This window comes from Syngnathus leptorhynchus, chromosome 7 (genome assembly GCF_054491065.1).
Source record: "Syngnathus leptorhynchus isolate UIUO chromosome 7, UIUO_Slep, whole genome shotgun sequence".
Taxonomy (NCBI): domain Eukaryota; kingdom Metazoa; phylum Chordata; class Actinopteri; order Syngnathiformes; family Syngnathidae; genus Syngnathus; species Syngnathus leptorhynchus.
In genome coordinates this window covers 3,115,766-3,138,871 of record NC_141201.1, presented here as the reverse complement: position 1 = coordinate 3,138,871, position 23,106 = coordinate 3,115,766, and the positions used below count along the sequence as shown (strand labels likewise).

General features: G+C 42.0%; 1 protein-coding gene across 4 annotated transcripts in view; it reads right to left on the bottom strand.

The window, feature by feature from the left end:
* cadm1b (cell adhesion molecule 1b) overlaps positions 1–23,106 on the bottom strand; it is a 173,001-nt gene that overhangs the window by 78,766 nt on the left and 71,129 nt on the right. For all 4 annotated transcript variants that reach the window (XM_085915589.1, XM_085915592.1, XM_085915591.1 and 1 more), the window contains exons 9-10: positions 21,253–21,337; positions 14,491–14,603 (exon numbers count right to left, since the gene is read on the bottom strand). In XM_085915589.1, coding sequence (XP_085771715.1) covers positions 14,491–14,566 — 76 coding nt within the window. In that variant the 5' untranslated portion in view covers positions 14,567–14,603; positions 21,253–21,337. The remainder of the gene's footprint in view (positions 1–14,490; positions 14,604–21,252; positions 21,338–23,106) is intronic.

Sequence of the window (23,106 nt, the reverse complement as noted above, 5' to 3'; positions counted from 1 at the left end):
GAAAATAAGAGCGAGAATATTCATGTCGCCGTCCCACTGGGAGTTTCTGGAGCCTTTTTGGCTCTTTCATGACCGTCACCCGATTCCTGCAGTAGCGAGCTCGTGGGCACCATGCCTGAACGGCGCACTCCAAAAGAGAAAGTGCAACCAGATGGCCTCCGTATCCTTTTACCCTGTGGTTTGGGGTTAACCGGGTGACGCCCACTTGGAGAGCTGCTGTTGTTTGGATACAAAAAGATCTTCAGACAAATTAGACGAGTATTTTCAGAACTGGAAAGCTCGTATGTTTTTTTTTTTTAGGGGGGGTTAAAAAAAAAAAGTGATCTCGCTCCCAAACAAATGTCAATAAAGACCTAACCTCCTCCATAACGAGTTTCCTGGCACTTAATATGAAAAAGGGTGAGCTTCATTTTCCCGGAGGCGGTCACCCAGTCCGGGCGATCTCCACCCGAGGCTACGAGAAGACAGCCGAGGATAAATTACAACCTCCCGACCGGCGGCTCTTTCTCATGCTTTCATTTGCGCGGACAATTAATCAGCCATCACAAGAGAGCTCTTTGCTTGTCAGAATGAGAATTTTATTAAGGGTGTCCTTTATGGGTCTTAATGAGACTTATGTCTTCCTTGAGTATTTCATTTGCCACACAAAGCCTCGCCGCTCGCAACCTTGAGGTGACAAGTTCTTTTTTTTTTTTTTTTTGAACGTCGAGGCTTTTTTGTTACTCTCCATGATTGTGACTCCCTCTTTGAACCGAGAGGCGACGTCGCCCTCCCTCGCGTAATTGCAAGTCGCGCCGCGCTCGTCTCGCTTTAGGCTCAATTGAGGTTGAAAGTGTTTTAGGTCGTCCTGACATCATTTCGATGCGATGGCGAGCCTTTGGAAATCGAACTGAAGTCTGACGGAATGACAAAACGAAATGTATTCAAGCTGAATTGGTCTGTGGGTGCGTCGATTGCTGTAAAGAGACATACAAGCTGTACAAACAATTTCTTGCTAAAGGGCAGTTGAATATTCTGCTTGAAATTAATTATTTTTAGTGTTAAAAAACCCAAAAATAAGTCATTTTCTTTGTGTATTTTCTTTAAGTTCGATTTTAGCTCGATTCATTGTTTATTGGAATTTTACCTTAAGGCAAGGTTTTTTTCATATATTTTTTTATTTTGTGGTTTTTTTTTCAAATAATTTCTGTAATATCAAAAAGAAAACTAAAAAAAAAAACTTAATGAAACCAATTTTCCTCGAAATTGTCTTGTTTTGAGGGGGTTGCCCTGTCTCATGTAAGTTAATCATCCTCAGCGCTCCTTTGCTGTTTACAGATGTCGTTACCATGACAACTTGCAATTGCGGCCCTACCTCAAAAGACGCAAAGGTGACCCCCCCCCCCCACAAAGCCAGCACAGAAAATATTTGGAGGCCATCTTACACCTGCCCGTTCGTGTGCAGACCAGTGAATGTGGCGCATGCGTCGGAACCAATGACAAATAAACCCCGCCCTCGAATAGACACTTCCCTTCCGCCTTCACGATAGAGATGCTTCTTTATCCTCCCTGCACAATACAACCAAGCTTGTTTTTTGGCATCGGCCCAAGGTAGAAAAAAAAAATAAAAAAATCTTATATCAATTCCAAACTGATAAGGATGACTGGAACATCGTTCAGCGACGAAATAAGGCGGCCTAAAAAGTGACCCAAAATACAATCTTGCCAGTCATAGATCAAGTTAAGACGGCTACTTTCTGACATCCCGCGTCGCCATCCATCAATAATATCACCTCATCTTCAGCCAGGATATATATTTCATCGTTTCATTATCTCCTTTTGTCACGCCGCTGTTTGTGATTAATTGTGAGCGTTGGCAATGCCAGGAGGGCAAACTTGTCAAACATATGCGTAATGAGTGTGTAATTGTCTCAATAAAACGCCGTGACGCTTTGCCGTCGATCATGTCGGAATCGGATTAGAGCGATTTTCACGGCGCGCGGCACAAAGTGCCTTAAGAGCGGGAGATGATCTATGGTGGCGGCTGCAGCCCGGCTTATAACGGAGACGTGGGGGTCCAAGGACAATCTGGGCCAAGATAATACCCAGCTGAGGCCACACACACACTGATACAGACACACACTTGCACACTAATACTACTTAGTAGTTGAGACAAACAAAAAGCACCATGGGAAGAAATCACCAGAGAATATTTTGACGTTCATGTTGTTCTACAATATGTCAAAATTGGTTATTATTCTCATTAGAGGGGAAAACCTTTTTTTTTTTTTTTTTTCAGTTTCTCGACAATTGCCAACAGGTTATATCGGTCAAGCAAAATCTTAATTCAACGTTTAAACAAGCGATGGCGCGTCGCCAATATCGCCGCGGCGATACGTCACGACGTCTGTCATCCAGCCGGATGGAGTGATGATGATTTAAAAGGCCGGCTGAGAGGAGACAGCTTGTCTGAAAGCCTCTGACGCCACAAGAGTCACCTTCACGTCTCCTCTTTGGACGCAAAACGGAGGCCCGACGGCTCTCGTAAATACACCGTGATTATGATTGGGCGACAAAGAAAGCAACTTGCTAGCCATCCTCGACGACGGTGACGTTTTAATACTCGGTAATTACGTCGCTGATGGCCTAACTGTTGGGCCGAGAGTAAATAGCTTTGTTTTGTCGTAAATGGCTGGGATGAATATGCAGAGGTGAGCGACGCGTGGCTAAATGCACGTCTGACATGCCTTTAACGAGACACGTGTCACACTAAAAGTTTGTTTACCGGCAGCGGCGGCGTTACAAGCGACGGCGAGCCGCTAATTGTGTCAGCGGCAATTAGAATAAAGTCTTGACAGACAGGCGCCGACCCGCTGACTGGCATCCGCGTAGCCGTGAAGACGCCGTCTGTTTCATCAGCTTATCGACAAAATTCAGAGTCAAAGGTGCGGCGGTTATCGCTTTGAGAAACAAACAACATCGAGCGGGACGAATTTATTGCTGAATTGCATGTTTGCGTGTCAAATGTACATGCGCACGATTTAAGCACACATTGTTTTGCACTGTTACAAAGTGATTGTCGCCTTTGTTGCTCACACACACACAAAAAAAGAAATATCTAATCAGTAATTGTGATCTCAAAGTCACGGAGGTTGAGGACTCTGACATTTAGAAAGCTCAGCCAAAGTTCAATGAAGGGGTAAAAGTTTTGACCTTAACTACTAAAAATGCTGCTTGATTCATTTTTCCACTTGGGTCCCTCACTGGACCTTGAGACCAGATGCCAAAAAGTGTTTCTCGTCTTACTAACACACACACAGACATACACACACACGAAAAAAAAACAAGGTCAAAATTTGAGCTATGAATAAAAGCATCAAGAAACAGATAGGAGCAAAACTTCCTCAACTGCAAAATTTGCCTCCTGGCTATAGTATGATCACTTGTTTTCACGATTTATTTTTGCCGAGGTTGTGCAAATGACAAAAAGCCATTTTAAGTGGCATCCAATCAGATTTTTTTTTTTTTTTAAGTGTTATTCTAACTCTCCCAAAAAGGTGAAAATATTGCTAAAAGCCTTTGTGGCTAGTCACTAGCATGAAATGGGCGCAATGAATGACACACACTTAGATTCTAGCCCAAATAAAAATCAATCCTTCAATCAAATAGAAAATATTAAGTACGGAAAAAAAATCGAAACGTGAAACTGTCAAAACCGCCGCAATCGAGGTCCTCCAATACAAACATTAAAAAGACGGATTCGCCCCACGCGGTGCACTTAACGCCATTAAAATGGAGCAGTGAAAGCCGTCTGTCTTCGTTTCAGAGTAGCAAATGGAGACACTGCAGCTTTTTATTTTTTATTTTTTATTAATTGCTCAACCAACTTTTTTTTTTCAATGCAAAAGATAAGGACAGACGCAAATGATTCATTTCAACGTTGCCCACTAACATTTTAGCTTATGTTTTATGCATACCTATTAAAGTCAAGTATGTTAACATTAAACACCAATAAAAAATAAAAAATAAAGTTGTAATATATAACGACAGGTGCACCAAAGGTGGATTCCGCATTCTGAAATCGTAGCGAGCGTTCAAATTAAATTGAAAAATTATAACGGTGCAGAAATGTAACCAAAATGAAATGATTTTTTTTTTTTTTTTTTTTAAAGCAACAACACCAATCAAAATAGATCCGTCACACCTTGTAATGAACCTTAGCACTCATTTCATGCCTTGTATTGGAAGACAATTCATTATTTATTTATTATTTCGATTTACTTGCCTGAGGCACAGACGCACAATGGCATGAGAGGAGAATGACGATTTCAAGCCATAAATGTGATCCGTTGCGAACCTTTTGAGTTGTTTACGCCAAGTTGACGGCACTGAGAAACTTTTTGCATCAACATTAAGGCCGGTAGAAGTAATTGATTTTAAATCAACATTGAGATGTAAAAAAAAATATATATAAATATTATTTTGTGTTATTAATTGATTTTAAATTTATTTTTAATTTTGGCCGGTCTGTTTTTGCAGTTTCACTCATAGATTTTCCAAAACCGTCTATCCCTTCTGGAAAAAAACAAATCTGAAATCAAACATTTTGACGGATTACGGCGAGTTAACCTCCACTGGGCCGAGGCCGCTATTTAAATAAATCTTGGCTGCGATACAGTGAAAGAAGAGCGCTGCCGACATGTCAGAATGATACACAGCCGCATGCAAATACACCGGAGCGAGCGCCGGAGCGTCTTCGCGGAACGCCGGCAAAAGGGATTTCACCCACTTTCCCCTGGCACCAAATCAGAATGGATTATGATGTTAATTGGGAGGATTCGGGTTGCTGTCACACCTTGTTAAAAACTTTTACATTTGCTGTCATTTGCAATTCAATGTCACGTCATTCTGAAGGGGAAGTTAAACTGGCAGCCGACGTGATTGGAGAATAAAAGAACCGTCGGCGCTCTCCCGGTGAGAAACAATCAGCTCAAACTTTACGACATGTTTTGATGAAGGTGACAAATAGAATGCGTGTTGTACATTTTTTACAAGTCGGAATCATCCGGAGTTGGATCGCTAGACGAGGCGAGGCGGATTTATTTAAACGGCGCATTTTCATACACAATGTGATTCACATAAAAGCGTTCATAAACTCAATCGCTAAACAGAGGAAATACAAATAGCTTAGCAAAACAACGTACAGTTTCAGAATATGATTTTCAAGGACATCTTTAAGACCTAAATGACAAAACCTAATTCCAATTAAGTGCAGCAGAACAGCTAAATGCTCCGTCACCATATTTGCTTTCGGTGGGGGCGGAGTCTAAAATAAAACATGGACTAAATATCGGCGTACGGGGGTGACGACACCCGGACTCTTAACTGGATGGGGAAACTTTCCCATGAATCCCGAGTGACACGTTGACTGATATTTTGATGGAGCGCAATACAGCAGCCTGCAGCACAAAGCCATTCATTCAGTCACAGCGCACCTTCAGGCCCGTCCAAGCGTAGCCGTCCGCTAACAAAACCATTTACATCTCGCGAGCAGGCCCATCCACCATTTCCAATAAAATGTCGGAATTGATGGATGTCATTTTGGTGCTCATAGACGTTAACTCCGCTCGCGAGCTTCCTCCCAATAACAATATGCCGCCACTTTATGAGGTCTGGAGAAGCCATTCTTTTTAATGAGGCCTGTTTACATGTATTGATGCGTTTTACATCTTCCTTCCAGAGCCAGACCGGGGGATTTGTAATTCCCTGACTTGAGTTGTAAAATGATTTTTATTCTTGTTGTCTTTATTTAAAATAGTGGTTAGCAATCACCGCCGTATCGGAATATTATAGCTAGCGTCCCCTCGGGTGGTTTTTAAGATGGTTCCGCTAAACGCACGGATGAAATGCATTCGCTAATAAATACATCTCTGTTAATGTGCTGAGTCCTGATATTATTTTTTTTCTTTTATTACACTTTTCAAAGGTAATGCTCTCACGCTCGAGAGTAGCTTCGACGCTTACGAGCAATATCGAGCCTTCAATAACAACGCGAGCCATTACGGGCATTTTAGCGAGAGTGGTTTGGGCCTTGTTCGACTCTCTCTGGACATGACATCCATCGTGACGTGACATGTATGGATGTACTCGACAGAGTACCTACTAGCATGCGCTATAGTACGGAAATAAAGCAGCTTCTCTCGAGAGGAAGGACACAATGAAGACAAAACTGGAAAAAAGTCAGTTTAACTTTCCAGTCAGGGGAAAAACAACTCAATGTGTAAAATGTGGAATTTTATGACGATGATAACGAGCAGCGAGTGCATCATCTCACGCGCACAAAACCGAGAATCAAAGTGGCGGTGACTAACGGCGGCCTTTCGTACCCACACGTGAGTGAGCGGCGGTAGCACAGAGCACTTACAACCAACGGACAGGCAGTTTACACAAGAGAGACGGATCTTTTTTTTTTTTTCCCCACCAACCCGAGACGCAAAGCCTCTCAGGGAGAAAATCCATACGCTCGATAAACAGCATGAGAGCCGAGCAAAGTTCATTTTCTGCACTCGAAAAGTTGAGAGCACCGAGGTGATACTTTGCACACGGCGTCGTGAAGCGGCGGCCATGCGGCGAAAGTCTACAAATCAAGCCCCAACTATCCGGAATTAAAAAAAAAAAAAAAATCCAAACCACAACTGCAAAGCAAACATAAACTGAGTCGAGTTTACCCGCTTTGTATCCAACTAAAACTATTGCTTGTACAAGTGCGCCGATCTCCCAGACGAGAGACAAAAGCAACCAAAACCATTTCCAGTCAACTGTGGTTTATTCTAAAGCCCATAGCTCATTAAGCAGGACCCAACAAAAACACCCCCAGAAGGAAGAAAGGAAATAGAAACAAAAACTTGGGATGATTTGGGGACGGTATTAGCCTCCAATTACTTGCCAAGTCACTGTGGGCTTATATCTAATTTTAGAAGCGTAACAAAGAGAACAATCGAGTGTTTTGTAAACAGCAAAAGCAAGACTAGGTTAGGCCTGGGTGACGACTGAGATCAGGCCTATCTCGACTCGCACGATTATTTATTCATATGTGCTTGCCATGTCGAGCATTTTTTTGGTTGCTAGCTGCACTGCTACTGCTAGCTGTGTACGTTGTGTTTGTGTATGAAACACACACTATAAATATAGCCGCCTCGGCTTTCCTATATAATATTTAGAGTCCGCGCATAAAGTACAATATTGATTATTCATGTCCGGGTTGCCACAGAGTGCTGCTCCCTATCTGCTCAGTCTCTCCGCCTGATGTCGTAAACGCATAACGTCGATATTTTGGGCTTTTTGTACACGGACGAACGCATCCATATCAGTCCCCTTATGGATCGAACGTGACATGTTTTGAGTTCACCGCTTGATGGTTTAGGCAGCGTCTTGTTAGATACAAAACACAGCTCCATTTGAAAGCCAGCACATCAGGCCCATATTTCCTCCCAAATACATTTAGCTGTCATCCACGATGTAAACAATGTGACTTTGACTTTCCCCTTCCATTAGCTCTATTGCCTCCCGTGTGTGTGTGTCTTGGTGTGTGTGTGTGTGCTGCAATGACTCAAGTATGAGAAATAATCAATAGGCTCCCGTTCTGGCCCGTTGTGCTTGGTCTGCACACTCCCGATCAGCCTGACAAAGACGGATTGGAGCGCCACGTCCGAAAGTAATTAAGACGGTCTGTCGTCGTGCGGATGAAATCATAAGCGTGACGTCCCCGAGGCAGGCGGCGCAAAAACCTGTTAAAGGGGATATATTATGGAAAAGTCATGTTTTTTTATTTCTCCTACAGGAGTGGCTCAGCCTACAGCCAGGTTCAATTCTTACTGCAGTAACCCGATTTAAGTTGTAACGCGGCGTCGCTAACCTATGCTAATGCTATGCTAAAGTTGTACATTTTGAATGGGAAACGGGAATAAACTTTGAATATAAATAATTGAACGTTGTTGCGTTGATAGGGAGCTTAAAATATAGTTAGGGAAATGGATTTGAGCATAATTTTGAATCAAATAAATTTACTACTTGTATTTTCCACCCCTTTGGAACTTTGTTTTGAGGGAACAGAAAAAGAATGGAACATAAATGGTTGATTTTAGCCAAATTTAAAAGCGCTACTATCGGCTGAATGAATAGGCTAATCAATTAATCAGTCGGGCTTAGCTTTTTAACAGGAAGAGAAATAACAATGACTGACAAACACCAAATGGAACAATAGCTTCAATTCAAACAAATAGATTTTTTCAAAGTTCTTTTCCTAATCCTAAAAGATACATTTTGACTCCTCAATTTGAAGACATCACTTTTGACTCCGCATGTAATCAACATTTTCTAACATGGCGTCGTCTGATCGGTAATGAAAAATCTTTCCAGTCGGCGCCTCACGTAGCACTTCTGCTAACAACACACAAAAGATTATTCTCGGAATATTGCTTTTACTTTATTGCATTTGCCGGCGTCGTTGCTGAAGACCCCCCCCCCCCCGTCCCATCCCTGAATGTGCTGTTCAAATAAAATTTGAGAAACATTAGAGTGTGTCTGGGAGGAGGAGAAAGGAATAGTAATGCGGCGGGAGGGGGCTACTCTAAAGTTGTCGGCGTGTTTTGCCACACATCCCGCTGCGTGCGGGAATAACGTTTCATTCCGTGTGCATAAATGCATCGGCAAACAGCACTCCAGCTGGAGATGTGTTAAGGAGGAGGAGAAAAAAAAAAAAAAAACAGTACCTGTCCCTTAAATTTCAGTGAGATATAAATCAGGGACACAAATTGATTTCCATTTTCCATTTTTATTCTTATCGGAAAGTGACAGCTGTGGCACATTATTGTCCTATTAGGCGGTGTAAAGGTTTATCGGGGACTCCTTTTTTAAGGAGACATATTATATGAACAATTTAAAACAGTTAACAGGGCTCAGCAAATTGCTCTTAAACTTGCAGCTTAGCAGATAGTGGAAAAAAAAAAAATATTTCAATAAGAGGATTCTAGCTGTTTTAATGCCGCTCCCACTTGAAACATTACTGTCAAGGAAAATAATGAAAAAAACGACAGGGTGTATTTAAAACGTGATTTAAAACTTGGCGCTAAAGTTTGCTAGCTTGATTTTTGCCACGTTTTCTGCTTTAATTAAATACACATTGGGGTGCTCCATTTAAATGTTTGTACCACGTGATACATACAGTACATAATAAATAAATAGACGAGATACTGAAGAGGAATTTTGTGATATGCCTACATAAATGTAAAATATAGCCTAGCAAACGACCAAAGCAAAGCAGTTTTTTCCCCCCTTTGTGATATGAAAATTGCATTCTAATTTGAATTTGATGAAGAGTTCAGGTCTACTCAAAAGCTATCATCCTAACTCATGCCAGGCGACTGTAATGCAAAGGTTCCGTTGAATTAAATGATAGCCTGTGCCAGAAACATTTACGACTGTGGTTTAAAAAAAAAAAAAAAAAAAAGCAAGAGAGAGAGCGCAAGGTCAAGGCGACTCTACATTCATTTAGACAGAAGCAATGGCGCGTATTGGTTTTAGCTGGGCACAAAACAAAGTGGAATAAGAGTAAGCAAAGCGTACAATGCTTATAAGAGGCAATAAAAGCAAAATGCAGAAAGTTGAAGGATAATTCTGAGTCGGGCTCCACATTGGATAAAATCAATCAGTTGTGAAAACTTGTCTATTTTGCCCATCCGACAGGATCCCAAAAATTGCAAAATTTTCAAATTACGCCCCCGCCGGTCTGGGGAGTTGGTTTCCTGTGAGCCCCGACAACCCGCCGTCTAGATGAAGCTGTGATTTTGGCGCGACAAGTGGTAGCCAGAGATTGAATGTTGTCCATCCGTGATTGCACCCAAAGAGTGTGGACGTTCGCAAAGCGCGGAAATCATTCTTTCAAATTTGCGAACCAGATGGGAGTTTGAGTTTAGTGTGTCACAAGGAAGAGGAAAATAGTTAAAGGCGGCTTGTGATTGCTCCATCAGCCAAACTAATGTGGCCTAGTCTATGTCCCATTCAGAAGCCGCCAGTTTGCCCTTCCGATTGTTAGCCTTGTTACGACCGCAGCCAATCGGGTGAGAGCAAGCGGGAAAAACAATGCGCTATTGATGCTTCCTCATTAACACGACGTAGTTATGAATGGAGGCTTCTGTTATCTTCCGTTTGCCCTAATTGACCGGTCTACATTTCAACACGGACGTGTCGGAGAGATGCTTCCCAAGGTTTTCGCGCAATTTTCTTTCTCGTTTTATTTTACCGAAGACGTGATTCAGAGTTGACCCGAGTTGGCACTTGTCTGACCTTGTAGGAGGTAGAAGAAATTCAAGGACTCAATACCCCCGCCACGTAATGAACTGTTCTTTGCAAACTAGCTTGCTACCATCGCCAACCTGAAAATTTGCTTTGAGAGGTCAGAAACCTTTGTGGCCCTGATCAATTTTACCGCCAGCGTACAGACACGCGAATGGTGTAAATCTGTAATTCGCAACCAGTGTGCTGTGAGGGAGCATCAGGTGTTTAGTGAGAAATGTTTTCTTCAAATTTAATATTTATTATTATTGTTATCATTTAGATTTATTGATATAATACATTTATATTTTTTATATTTTTATAGTCGTATTTTATATTGTTTTCATATTTTTTTGTTGTATTTTATATTTTATTTTTATTTCAATATATATATATATTTTGTTGAATCAACAACATAAAAATTACCTCGAAAAGTTGACTTGCTTCGTCAATTGAAAAATGTTGAGGTTTTTTCTTTTTTTTTTTAAGTCATTCAGCTCGACCTGGCTCAGCACAAGTTATTTAGCTCTCATGTAAACATGGAAGCAGAGCAGAACAAGAGGAAAGGATTGCCGCCATGTCAAGTGTGATGAACACAAAGGAAGTGGCCCAAATGACTCCGGAGCAAGTATCTAGTCAGTAGCACTTCTCCATGCGAAGCTCCCTTCCAATAATAAGATTAGTTAGCAGCACATTAAGTAGAGCCATGCATTATCTAGCAATTAGTAGGGGGGGGGGGGCTTATTAAGCTGTTTAATGTAAATTTAATGAGCAATAAATTCAATTTCTTTAAATAGAAGAGGGAATTATTGTTACAAATGATGTACTGGGGTGATCTAATGCAAAGGGCTCACGCGTGGGCTCTATCGATGGGCCATTAAGTGCGGGATCATCATCCTTGACCACGCTTGCTAGAATACGAGTCCTTTTATGGAGTCAGGTGTGTGAATTATTAACTGACGGATGGCAAAAATATAATGTGTAGGAGCCATCATTTAAGGAAGAATCCAAATTATTCATTTGCATCTAATTATTGAAAAAAATGATGAAATCAAATCACGTGAAAAAGGTCTCACCTTGAAACACTTTTCTATTTCTGTATTTCAGGCAACATGGTTTTTCTCACTTTGTCAGTTGTCTGAAGAATTCCTTGACACGTCTGCGCACCCCCATAAAGGGGCTGAACATACGCTTTAGAAAATGTCTCCCGACTTATTAATTGGCCATGCGACGATCAATCGATTCATGGATCACTTCCTCAATTAGAATCGATATTTGGAGTACGGTAATTAAAAACGACATCACTTTGCTTTCATTTGAATGGACAGATCCACAGACGAACAGACCGAGCGACAGACAGACGGACCCGACTGATCGTCCAAACGATAGACAGACTGATCGACAGACCCATCGACAATCGGGCCGAGCGACAATCCGGCCAACCGACAGACCAACTGACAATCCGGCAGACAGAAAGACGACAGATATTTCAAAAAACAGAAAATCATCGTCCTTAATTTCACCCATCTTTTTTTTTCATCAAACGGAAGGCCACTGAAAAAAAAAAACAAATCCTGTCTCGGTGCGTTCTAATACGACGTGTGAAGCCCCCCCAGCCACAACAAGAAGTCAATCTGAGTGATCTCAACACTTGTATCATCACCGAGGGAGCAGAATAGAGAGACGGACACGAGCGATCACTCACGCTGGCAAACTGCTGGCTGCCAGGCGGCGGTGGCGGCGAGCTGCCTTGAGTAGAGCGCGCCAACCGCAACGCCCCCCCCCCCCCCCCACCCAAACTAACAACTGTATGTTTCCTTTTGTTTCTCTGAGACGCCATCCTTCAGCAGCGCCCGCGGGCTCAGTGACAGCTCCGCATTGATCCACTTCTCCATCGCTCAGGCCTGACGGATGGTTTCGAAGCGACAATACCTTTTCTCACATGAAGCCATCTAATACGAAGGTCCCTCCCCCGGGGGAGGATGCGTCTCGACGACTCACGATTAGCTCACACGATTAGCAATCGGTAATCCAGTGGGAAAAAAAATGGAGTCGAAATACTCTGTCGATTTTCCTCGCTCATTATTTGAGCACAAAAGCGGATACATGTCGGCAACTCTTATAAAGCCGCAAAATGCTATTTATTAGCACATCAATGGCAATTTCAATTGTTTGCTAGCGTCGAGCTAAATGGACTTCATCAAGGCAAAGTTGTTTTGAATACACAGTGCAATCACTTGATGTAAAATTCAACAGGCAGCGGCGATAAACAGCTCAGGGCGTCTTTTTTAAGCTGACTTGTTTACGACAGCACCTTCTGTGCAACACTGCTGCTTGTTGTAAAGTCACTTGAGTTGACTATGTGTACTTCTTACAGTAAATTCAGAGTGTGAGCACTTTTGCCACCTCTGGCATTGGTTGTCGTTGTTTTTCATCTGCATCCAGCTGGCGCCGGTCCGAATACGAGTCCACTTACTGTGCGGCAACGACGCAAAAGCCAATACATTATTCCGTTTGACTGTGAGGTTAATTAAATTAACGCGAGGACGGGGGTAAGACAATGCTGAATGCGGTTCCACTCCAATTGGATGCATAATACAATCAACAACTGTGAAATACAAGCTTTACGTGCAGACAGCTGAAGGATGACGGCTACGCTCGTGTATAGAAAAAAATAAATAAATAACTCAACAGTGCTCACTTTTGAAAGCTGTATTGATTAACGTACTTGTTGGTTTCTACAGATTTTGCAATGTGTAAAAGCTTTCCAGCTAGTTACCGAATGGTGATGTCATTAACATGGATTACCTGAGATGCTAACCATTAGCCAACCGAGCGGCCATACCTGTGATAATTGATGTCAAGTGAAAGTGAAGAAATGAAGCAAGAAGTGAGCAGGACTGAAACAGCATGTAAACATGAACATAGTACAATAACAACACTTCAGAAATAATGACTGTGTCAAAGTCTATGGTAGTGCAAATGGTCTCTAAAGACGCCACCAGTCACATAAATCAAAATCATATTTAACACTGTACACATTCATCCAAGAGACATCTTTGGTGCTGCTGTTTTGGTTAGCAACAGAGTTGCAATCGGCTCAGCCATTGCTGCTAGAATTTCCCGAACTGTGATGACTCACAATCAAAAAGGCTATGCGCTCGTTTTAAGCAGCTTCGGAATTTTATTGCGTTTTGACAAAAAGGAAGCTCAACCACTATACCTTGAAAATACTGTGCTGATGATTTGCCACGTTTTTAGAAACATACGCACACCTTTTCCCGCGCTTGAAACACACCTACACAAGCAATTCAATTTCAAAGAAAAAAAAGAAAACATACATGCTTGCCATTTTTGCGCAAGCCAGGAAGTGACAACAGTAGCAACAACACAAAACACCGCTGCGCGGGATCGAACCCAGCAGCATGCTGACATTTTACCCGCTATACATGCGCCACTGGTGTCAGCAGGGGTATCTCACACACACACGCACGCACGCACGCACGCACGCACATACATGCACGCGCGCGCACCGTCACGCGCACAGATTAAAACCCACACGGACGACTGCAACTCTATTGCAACCGGGGAGGTCTTTGGAAGGGAAACGACTCGGCAGCCAGTGAAAGTGCACGCTCTGCTTCATGCATTCGTGCACAGACATGTCAGTTGTTAAAACACACACACACACACACACGTTGTTGAGTGTGTGAAAAACGCAGCTGCAATGCGTGTTTTCCAGCCTGGGGTGCACAGTTAAGGCTTTACTCGAATGGAATATTGCAGGACGTTCAACTTGATTCAAACTGCGCTACTTTCTTGCTGCACGTACGTCCATTTGTGCGCTACTTTCACCACACAACATTGCGTCGTAACTCCTGACAACACGCTTCAAACCGACGCCGAATTGACGGCCGGGATGCGGAACGAACCATATCGTGCGCTTTTTTTTAGTCGCGGACTTCAACCTCGGCGCGGAAGAGTGCGAATAAAAATGACGATGAAGAAAAGCCAGAGGACTCTCGTGCGCCAGCGCTGCGCGCAAACAACTTGTGCCAACACCCCCCCCCCCCCCCCCCCCCCAAGCTTTGCGCTCTCCCAAATATTTTTTTTTCCGCTCTCTCTTTTTAAGACACTGCGTCGTCAACATGGCAAAATTACAAATCCATGATGACTTACCTTTAAGGAAGAAGGCCATTGAAATGACGACAAAAGCCAGTGAGAGAGCGAGAGATCCGCTTGCCGTGCTCGCCATGTTGGACACCTGCTGGAGACTGGCGGCGTTAGATCACCTAGAGAGGGCCATGGGATGGAAATGTGCACCCATGAGGAGAAGAGAGGGAGGGAAGAGAGGAGGGGACGGGCGAGAAGAAGAAGGAGGAGGAGGAGGAGGGATCAAACGTTGAGTGTGACACCATCAAGCATTCTGCATTTGGTTTCAAAAGGCAAACAGGACATCGCACACTTGACGCGCTAAGATTATAGCAGAATGTGTTCATGGCTCAATGTGCGTCGTTTTATTTTTGAAATAGAATCGAATAAATGCGTTCTTTAGATGGAAGAAGCAACCAGTTAATACAGACAAATAAAGTATACTTATATAAATTAAGTAAATTCATTACATATATGAACATAAGAGACGTACTGTATAAACAAACAAACTGCCTATATAGATTTAATACTGAGAGATTTTTCTAAGATGCAAGCCAAACTATCAAACGTCTTTGAAACATCTCTGAATATGATTTAGTGGGAATGTAATCGCAATGACAGTGACACTCAAAAAGTCTCAGCAATATTTGCATGGGTGAAGAAAGTCTACTTTATAAAGTGAGTGCATTCATATAGACAAAATGGAATTTTAATAGAAAAACAAGTGAAATGAGAAAATGGGGGAAAAAAATGAAGATGTTGGTATGCCCTCCCCTATCATGTTCAATGTTACTACAGACTGCCCCCTGTCTGCTAATGAAGTACTGCACTTTCTAAGTGTACCTCTACTGTAGTTCTAGCATGGATCAGAGCAGAACTTCTTGTAGAATCGCAGCAAACTCAAAGAATAATTAACACAATGTCTCTTCTTTTCATAAAAAGTTAACACACTGGGAATTGGAAACGTTGCGGGAGCGTGACGATCTCCACGCATCCAAACGCCACAAAAGGCCGCTAATTGCGCAATCTATTCGGCGGGGCCCGTCGTGTCAGTCCTCATTCCATGGATGAGCAGATAGCATTTACAAGTTCACTGCTCGCTCTCTCTCTCGCTCTCTCTCTCTTTCTCCATACAGATTGAATTGCGCACATCAAATTTATTTCAGATGTTATTATCTGTGGCAGCTCGCCGGTTGCCGGTTCTGCCTGCCACTCACACACTCAATGTCTCCCTCCGCAAGGTGTTTTCAACTTAACACTCATCCGTGCAGCCCAAAGTAGGAAACGTATTCATACAAAATAGAAAGTACAGGTACTTGGAAGATTCCAGAAAAAAAAGTCGACATCAGTCATTACAGCGCCTTGTTTTTCTTGTTTTGTTTTTATAGCTCGCTCCAAAGCCGACTGGCGGCTATTTAATATGAGCTCCCGTCAGCATTTGCTTTTTTCAATTAGCGTGAAAAGTGCGAGTCAAAGATTTTCTTCAGCCCGGGTCTTTTTCTTGGTTTTAATGTTTTGATTAGAAATGCAATGCTTTTAAATTAAGATTTCTTTCCCCCAGCCCACCCCACCCCGCTCCCACTCCTACTCTTGCTAAGGGAATCAATCAAATTAGGGGAAATTGAATTATTTGAGATGCTAATCTATTTAGGCAAAAACCGTTCACCATGAAAATGTTTTCCTCCTGTTGTGAAGGAAAGAATAATTGAATCAGAGCCTTGCAACTGACCCCCGCCCACACACAAATACTACAAGATAATAAGCAGGAATGGGTGTGTCCAATTTCCGAGAGCCTAATGTAGTCGAGTCGTACACAAGCCAATTTGGTCAGGCTCCTGCTCTGTAAGCATTTAGCAGCGCTTCTCAAAGTTGGACACAATTTAGCGCAAACATATTTCTTTGCACAGGTTGGACTCTGAAAAATCACACTTAGTATCATTGTAGACAGGCCTACTGTAAGATAAGGCAAAATTTGAATTTAATACATCACTTAAAAGGAGGTGGTGTGCCTCAGGGGTCCATACTGGGCCGCCACCTTTTTAACTTTTAGCAATAATTGAGATTTGCCGCTGCAGTTTCTTTGTGTGAAGATCTCAGCTGATTCTAAACTTTATGAGCTGAGTTTATCCGGGTTAATTAAAATTTTGCATTCATTACAACTCAACTTAAAAAAAAAAAGAAACACCACAGCTGTAACAAATTTCTGTAGATAAAATACATTTTTATTGAAAATTCAGATGAGTTATAATTATTATTATGATTATCAAATGTGGCCAATCCTGAAATAAATTAGACTTCAAACTCTGCCTGACAGGCCCTCAAAGGTTCTCTACCTACAATCGCATAGAATATATGTGCTGTACATTCATATGATGGAATGAATCATGCGGTAAAAATGCCAATATATTTTTTTTTTAATAGAATCCCCAGCTAGCCCATCTCAAGCACATTGGTGAATGATTACAGGAAATGATATTCCCAAAATAACACCATAGGTCATCAATTCTTGATGCCTTTGAGGTGCACCAGTAGCAGGTCTGGTACTTACCTGCATATTGTGTGTAGCAGACCTAAAAATGATTTGCCTATTTATGACAACAAAAGCTTGCATTTTTCCTTTTTTATTGCATAAATACACATTACGAGTCTCCAACATTTGAGGACTTCCACATTTAGGCCTCTTCAAGCCATTTAGCGCTCATCTGTACTCTTATCGACCTGTTGCCCTCCCCCCCCATCGTTAATTTACTTCAAGAGCTCCATGTAGATTTTTTAAACTATGATACGAAAGTAGATCTCTGTCTCATACGCAGCACTTTGAAAATAAAGTCAAGTACATCTTCTCATCAACATCACAGGTCCTGTTTAAAATGCGGTTCATTTGCATTGAGGATCATATGCTGGAATATTTTAGTGCTGGATGGAATATTTCCTCGAGTACTGTCATTTACTTTTTGCTTTCAGTAATAAATTGTGTGTCCATTAACATTTTCTTTGCTTTTCTATCAATCAGTATTGTCTCGTGATGGCCGTGCATTAATGAGGCGAAATTGTAATTTTCTGACGTCTCACTATCATGGCTAGTCAAGTTGAATAGACCAAGTGCATCTTCACTCGGCGTGTCTGAGGACATAGACAATTCCTCTAAATAGCATTACATTCCCTATGGAACAGGACACATTTGCATATTAATTAGAGAGGGGGGGGGGGGGGGAAATGCCTGCATAAACTAAGCTTTCATCTCCTAAAATCCAGATGAAAGGCACCCGCCGGGAGGCCGCGATATCTTGTTGGGAAAATGTCCTAAAACTTCATTCAGATGTTTGATATTTCCAAATATCCTATATTGCTATCATATTTAATCCCCCCCCCCCAAAAAAAAACTGTACTCGTGGACCAAACTTCTCACATTGCCTCATTAGCGCAACATCCACAATAATAAACATGTTGCGAGATGAAAACCTCTCATGTGACATTAGTGTCCAAATATCAGTGAACAAAAGGAGCAACACATTGCAGGTGTTATCTGGACTCATGAAAGCCGACTAATATCAGATATCTTTATTAAAAGATGCAGGTGCCCAGTCCAGCACCTGCCTATTCAACGCTCACACACTCTTTCATTAAATCTGCAGGTTTTTTTCCCCTGTCATTCATCTCTCAACCTGGCAATAACTCAGCTGAGGACGTGAGCGATAGCAGCACCACGGCGGCCCTTTTCAATTAGTTTGCCAGATGAAAAAAAATATATAATCCTCATCCTTCACGCCAGGATGCTTTCACAGATTATAAGCAGTGTGTATTAATCAGAGAATTTATGAACAAGAAACGTGTATGGGGCTGCCAGTCACATCTGCGTGTGTGTGTGTATGTGTGTGTGTGTGTGTGTGTGTGTGTGTGTGTGTGTGTGTGTGTGTGTGTGTTAGCTACTCTTGAACTGGCAATACAATTATGGCTTAAACTGTGTGTTTACATTACCCCCCCCCCCCCCATTGATGTTTTACTCTAATATGATATATTTACTATGATATGCAGTACATACTTGTACTGACTCAAGAAAAAAAAGAAAGAAAAAATCCCAATGCATTTAATTGAGTGCCAATTACAAGGCCGGGCTCCATTTTTCTCCCGGAGTCCGCCTATTGAGAACCTCTTTTTCGATAGAGCAGTTTATTAACCACGTTACAATGTAGTGTCAAACATTAACAATGTGTCTTTTAGGCTGGGAGCTTTAATTAATTGAAGCAAAAGTGACACGCATGGCAACGCTGAAATGAAAGGACACTAAATTGATGAGGTCTCGCTCCTACTCTTCAAAACATGCAGCTGTGAATGTCATTTCAGGTAGCTGTTTTTTCCCCCCCAAATATTTCTATGAAAAAAGAAAAGAATAGGCAATTTAATGGTATAATGGGGGCAATCCATTTTGGTGAATTGTCACAATAATTAATTGAGAAGTGTCGAGTGTTTTAAGTGTGGAGAAACGGTGTGACGACTCCACGCTATTGGATTGGAAAGTTAATGGGGCAGGTGAGCGGGGTGGGTGGCCGATCGACAGCCTCAGCCGTCAAGACAGTTTAATTAATTAGCCTGCGTACATGTTTCTGCAATCCTGTCAAAAATGGAAAGGTGAGGGGAGTAACATTAGGAATATTTGACTGTGTCTAATTTACGATATTAGAGTAGGAGTTTGCTTTTGTATTCTTTCTCGTAAGAAAGACAAGTCAAAGCGCAGCCATGCTAACGGCTAAGCTAACCCAAGCGACCTTAAAACCAAGGTACCAATTAAATCATGATTTTTGGGGTACCATTAAATCACTTCGGCCTCCACGTAGTCCAACTTCCCCAACTGATGTAACCAAAAACTTCATTTAAAAATCGAAACTACGTCAATAGAAACAACAACACTTCTTTAAATCGTTCAATTCGAGTCACACAGACTTTTTTTTTTCAGCTAGCTTTTCAAGAGATTTTTTTCCCTTCCTTATTCATCCACAACTTCATTGTTTTTTTCTCCAGAAAGCTCTCAAAGCACTTGTAATTGCTCTTTCCGTGCAGCAACAAATGGCCTTAATTTAGCGCACACGTTCGAACGGCGTCTCAAGTGGGTTTGTACATTTGTCTGGCGAGAAACCTTTAAATGGCAGTTGAAGATTTGTGCTACCAAATTGGCTTGATCAGCTGAAATATGCGGCTGAATCAAGCGCTATTGAAAAAAAAAAAAAAAAAAGGGATGGATAAAAACAGGATAAGATTTTCTAATGGCATACACAGGCATCTGAAAATATGCCTTTATGTAAACACTATGTTTTGTGTCCCTGCACGACACTTGACGAGCGCGTTCCCCGTCGCCCACTGGCTTTTGTAGTCGTTTGAGCTGACGTCACACCCGGCATCTATTTGAGGATATGAGGTACCTTACATGTTCCGCATAGCCCAAAGGTTGAAATGGTGGTTGGAGCGCGAGTTAAAGGCACGTCAAAGATGTCTGGAGTGAAATCGAAAGCGACAGACTGCTTGAGGACTGACAGATCTGATGTGACATCACGGTTGCTGGGCCCATCAGGTGTTTAAGAAGGTTGCTGTTGTCTCTACATTTTTTTGGAGGAGGCAACAATCGTGAAATAAAAAAAGCCACATTTTAGGCAAGAGGCCTCAGTATGATGCAGTACTGCACTAAAAACTACACAATGAATCAATGAGGTTGAGATAGTAATAAAAACAAAATATTTTTGTCAATACATTGAATTAATGTAAAAATATACAACTTATAACTTACAAATAATAATCTATACTTATCTTATACTCTCTCGTTTTTTATTTTAATATTGGTCATTATGGTGATACATAGAGTGCTCAGTATATTTCCATCTAGTTAGTAACTTCATAAAATGTTTAAAAACACATGGAAGGGTTACATCCCTCCGTATAATGTGGTTACACCGCCCCCGTGTGGCGAAAACTGCACATTACGTTCATTGACACAGATGACGTCATGGCGACATCAGCACGGTCTTGTGCTCGTTTGTGACTGCCTCAATCTTTTTGAACACTAGGTGGCAGCCCATACCAAAATCATTGTAAAACCACGCAGGGTGCTTTTGAATTTTAACCATCATCTTACATATTTGACATGATAAATGTCAATAATTTATGTATTTATTTTATAAATGATGAAATACACCCTTGGGTCTCTGTGGAGGCTTATGAGTTACCCAGTATGGGACTTTCTGGCAATTAGGCCTGTAAAATAAAGACAGCTATATCTTACATTTCTAGTCGATGTAATGTTCCTCATTAGAAAGGACATGCAAGTTTGTTGAGTAAACTGTGTTGAACATACGAGCAACACAGCTCTCCTATCTTAGACACGCTCTCGCTTCTCCCATGACCTGGAAACTAATGCGTTCATATGGCCATGATGCCTTCTGCTATGCAAATCAGCGAAGTGCAGTCACAGTGAAAATCTCCTGCATGGAGCAATTTTTCTCACTGTGAAAACACAACTTGAATTTCTAAAACAGTCATTTAGGTTGGATTAGTTATTTATTTTGGAATAATATTTCCAAGTTTTTATTGAATATATTCACAATGGGTAAGAATGAAAACATTAAGACAAACCTTTTCTCAGTACAAGATAAATATTTGTGGGTATAAATAAAACACAAACAAGGTGACCTAAAATTGAAAACAAATGACATCATGTGTTCTGCAGCTTGGCTGCATACTAAATAAAACACTCAAGTGGACTATATTTGGAGGACATTTATGAGTCATTGAGTCTCTTACCTTTCGCACCTATGATTCAAGCGTCGGTCAAATCACTGCACATTTTGTCCCAAATTCATGGGGTTTTTTTTGCAGTATTTTCATCCTGAAATAAAAAAAAGGGAATTGCCATGAGGTGGAAGGATGGCGTGCGGAACATTTCCCTGTGAAGTCTTTTTATGAGACTCTCAGGTTGTGTTGGCATTCATTCAATTTTGGCTCGGTGCTTCTTTCTCTCTGCCGGCCAAAAGTACAAATCAAAGGCAAACTGCACTCTCGCAAAAAGCCAAATGCAACAGAAATTTCCCGCTGAGCAAGTAAACAACATCCTCGCCCCTCTTGCATCACTGACTGCACTGCATTGGGACCAGCTATCAGTCATTGGAGTTGTAAATACAACTCAACTTGGCTGATATATTTCATATTGCTTTTTTTTTTTTTTAAGATGTGGAAAAGCAACTTGTTCATTTTCCGCCTTCGTTGAGTGAAATATGGAAGTAAAATTTACAGTCAAGCATTTGAATGCATCTACTTAGGAGATTGCGCGTCATTGTCACGACACCAATCTTGCCTTTGTTGTTATCCGGAGAAAAAAGCCCAAGCGGAGCAATGCTGCGGACAATTTGTGGGCTCTCCATGTGAAAGAAAGCAGAGCAAAAGGCTGCCAGCGCTAACCTTGGATATTAAATCTAATGCTTCCATTGGTTCGTATGTCTACACGATGAGCCTACGGATGTAGCGAGCTCCACCGTTACAGTCACGCATCAAGGTTGCGTCTCCTATAAATATCTTTTATGAGTTTTTACGACTTGAGAAGTTTTGATTTTAGCACCTCCACATCTTCTAATCCCGAGAGGATGTGTGGAAAGACTGTTTAAGTTATTATTTACCAAACATATTTGGTTGACATTAACATCAGCTGCAATTATACACATCCGAGTATTTCTACACGAGCTTGGTCTAAAAAAACAAAAAAAACAAAAGTAGCACTAATAATTGCGGAGAAGACGATTCCCATAAAAACAAGTTGTTATCTTTCAACTAATAGTTGTAAGTGAGTTATAACGAAGATTTGATGGATTGGATACTTTTGAAAAATGAAAGTAGATATTAGACAAATAAAATTACGGAGATTTTTTTTTTAACAAATAAAGGTGGTACTGTACACAACTGAATATAACCATTGAATAAAAAAAATACAACTATTATTACAACTTAAAAGCGCCACTAGAAAAACTGTCCTTGTTTGCTCCCATTTAAGAGTCCGCACGGCTCCTTATTTGTCAATGTCATGGCTGCACTATTTAACGGGCGGCGCATCATCCCTGCCGCGCGCATTGATTCGCGCGTGTGAGCAGGCTGGGCTTGTCAGTCACACTTTAAACGGCGCTGTGGCGCTCATCATCACTAGCAGCGCCAGAAGCACCAGCGATTGGACCGCCTCCTCCTTCTTCCCGCTGATCGCTGAATGAGCCGCACGGAGCTACAGAATTTTAGGATGAACGCCTGCTGAGGAGCAGCCACCGCTTTACTAAGCCGAGGGCGACTCACAGCACTGCCTTTGGGGAGGGGAGGGGGGGGGGAAGGAGCCAGCCGACGAGCCGTTTCACCCTTCCAGCGCTCCCCTCAAGTGAAGAGGGTGGGGGGGCGGGGGGACTTTGCCATGGTCCGATCCGGGGACATCTTTGTGGCCCTGCTTCTTGTGGGCTGTGCGGGTAAGAGACCTTTAAAAACTGGCTTGAAAGTGTCGAAATTTTTTGAATAACCACGGTAATAGCGACCGGGACGCACCGTTGTCATCCTTGGGTCCCCCCCCTCTCTCTCCTTGTCTCCCTCCGCCCCCCCCCAAGGAGCCCTGTCAGGCAGGTGCTGCGG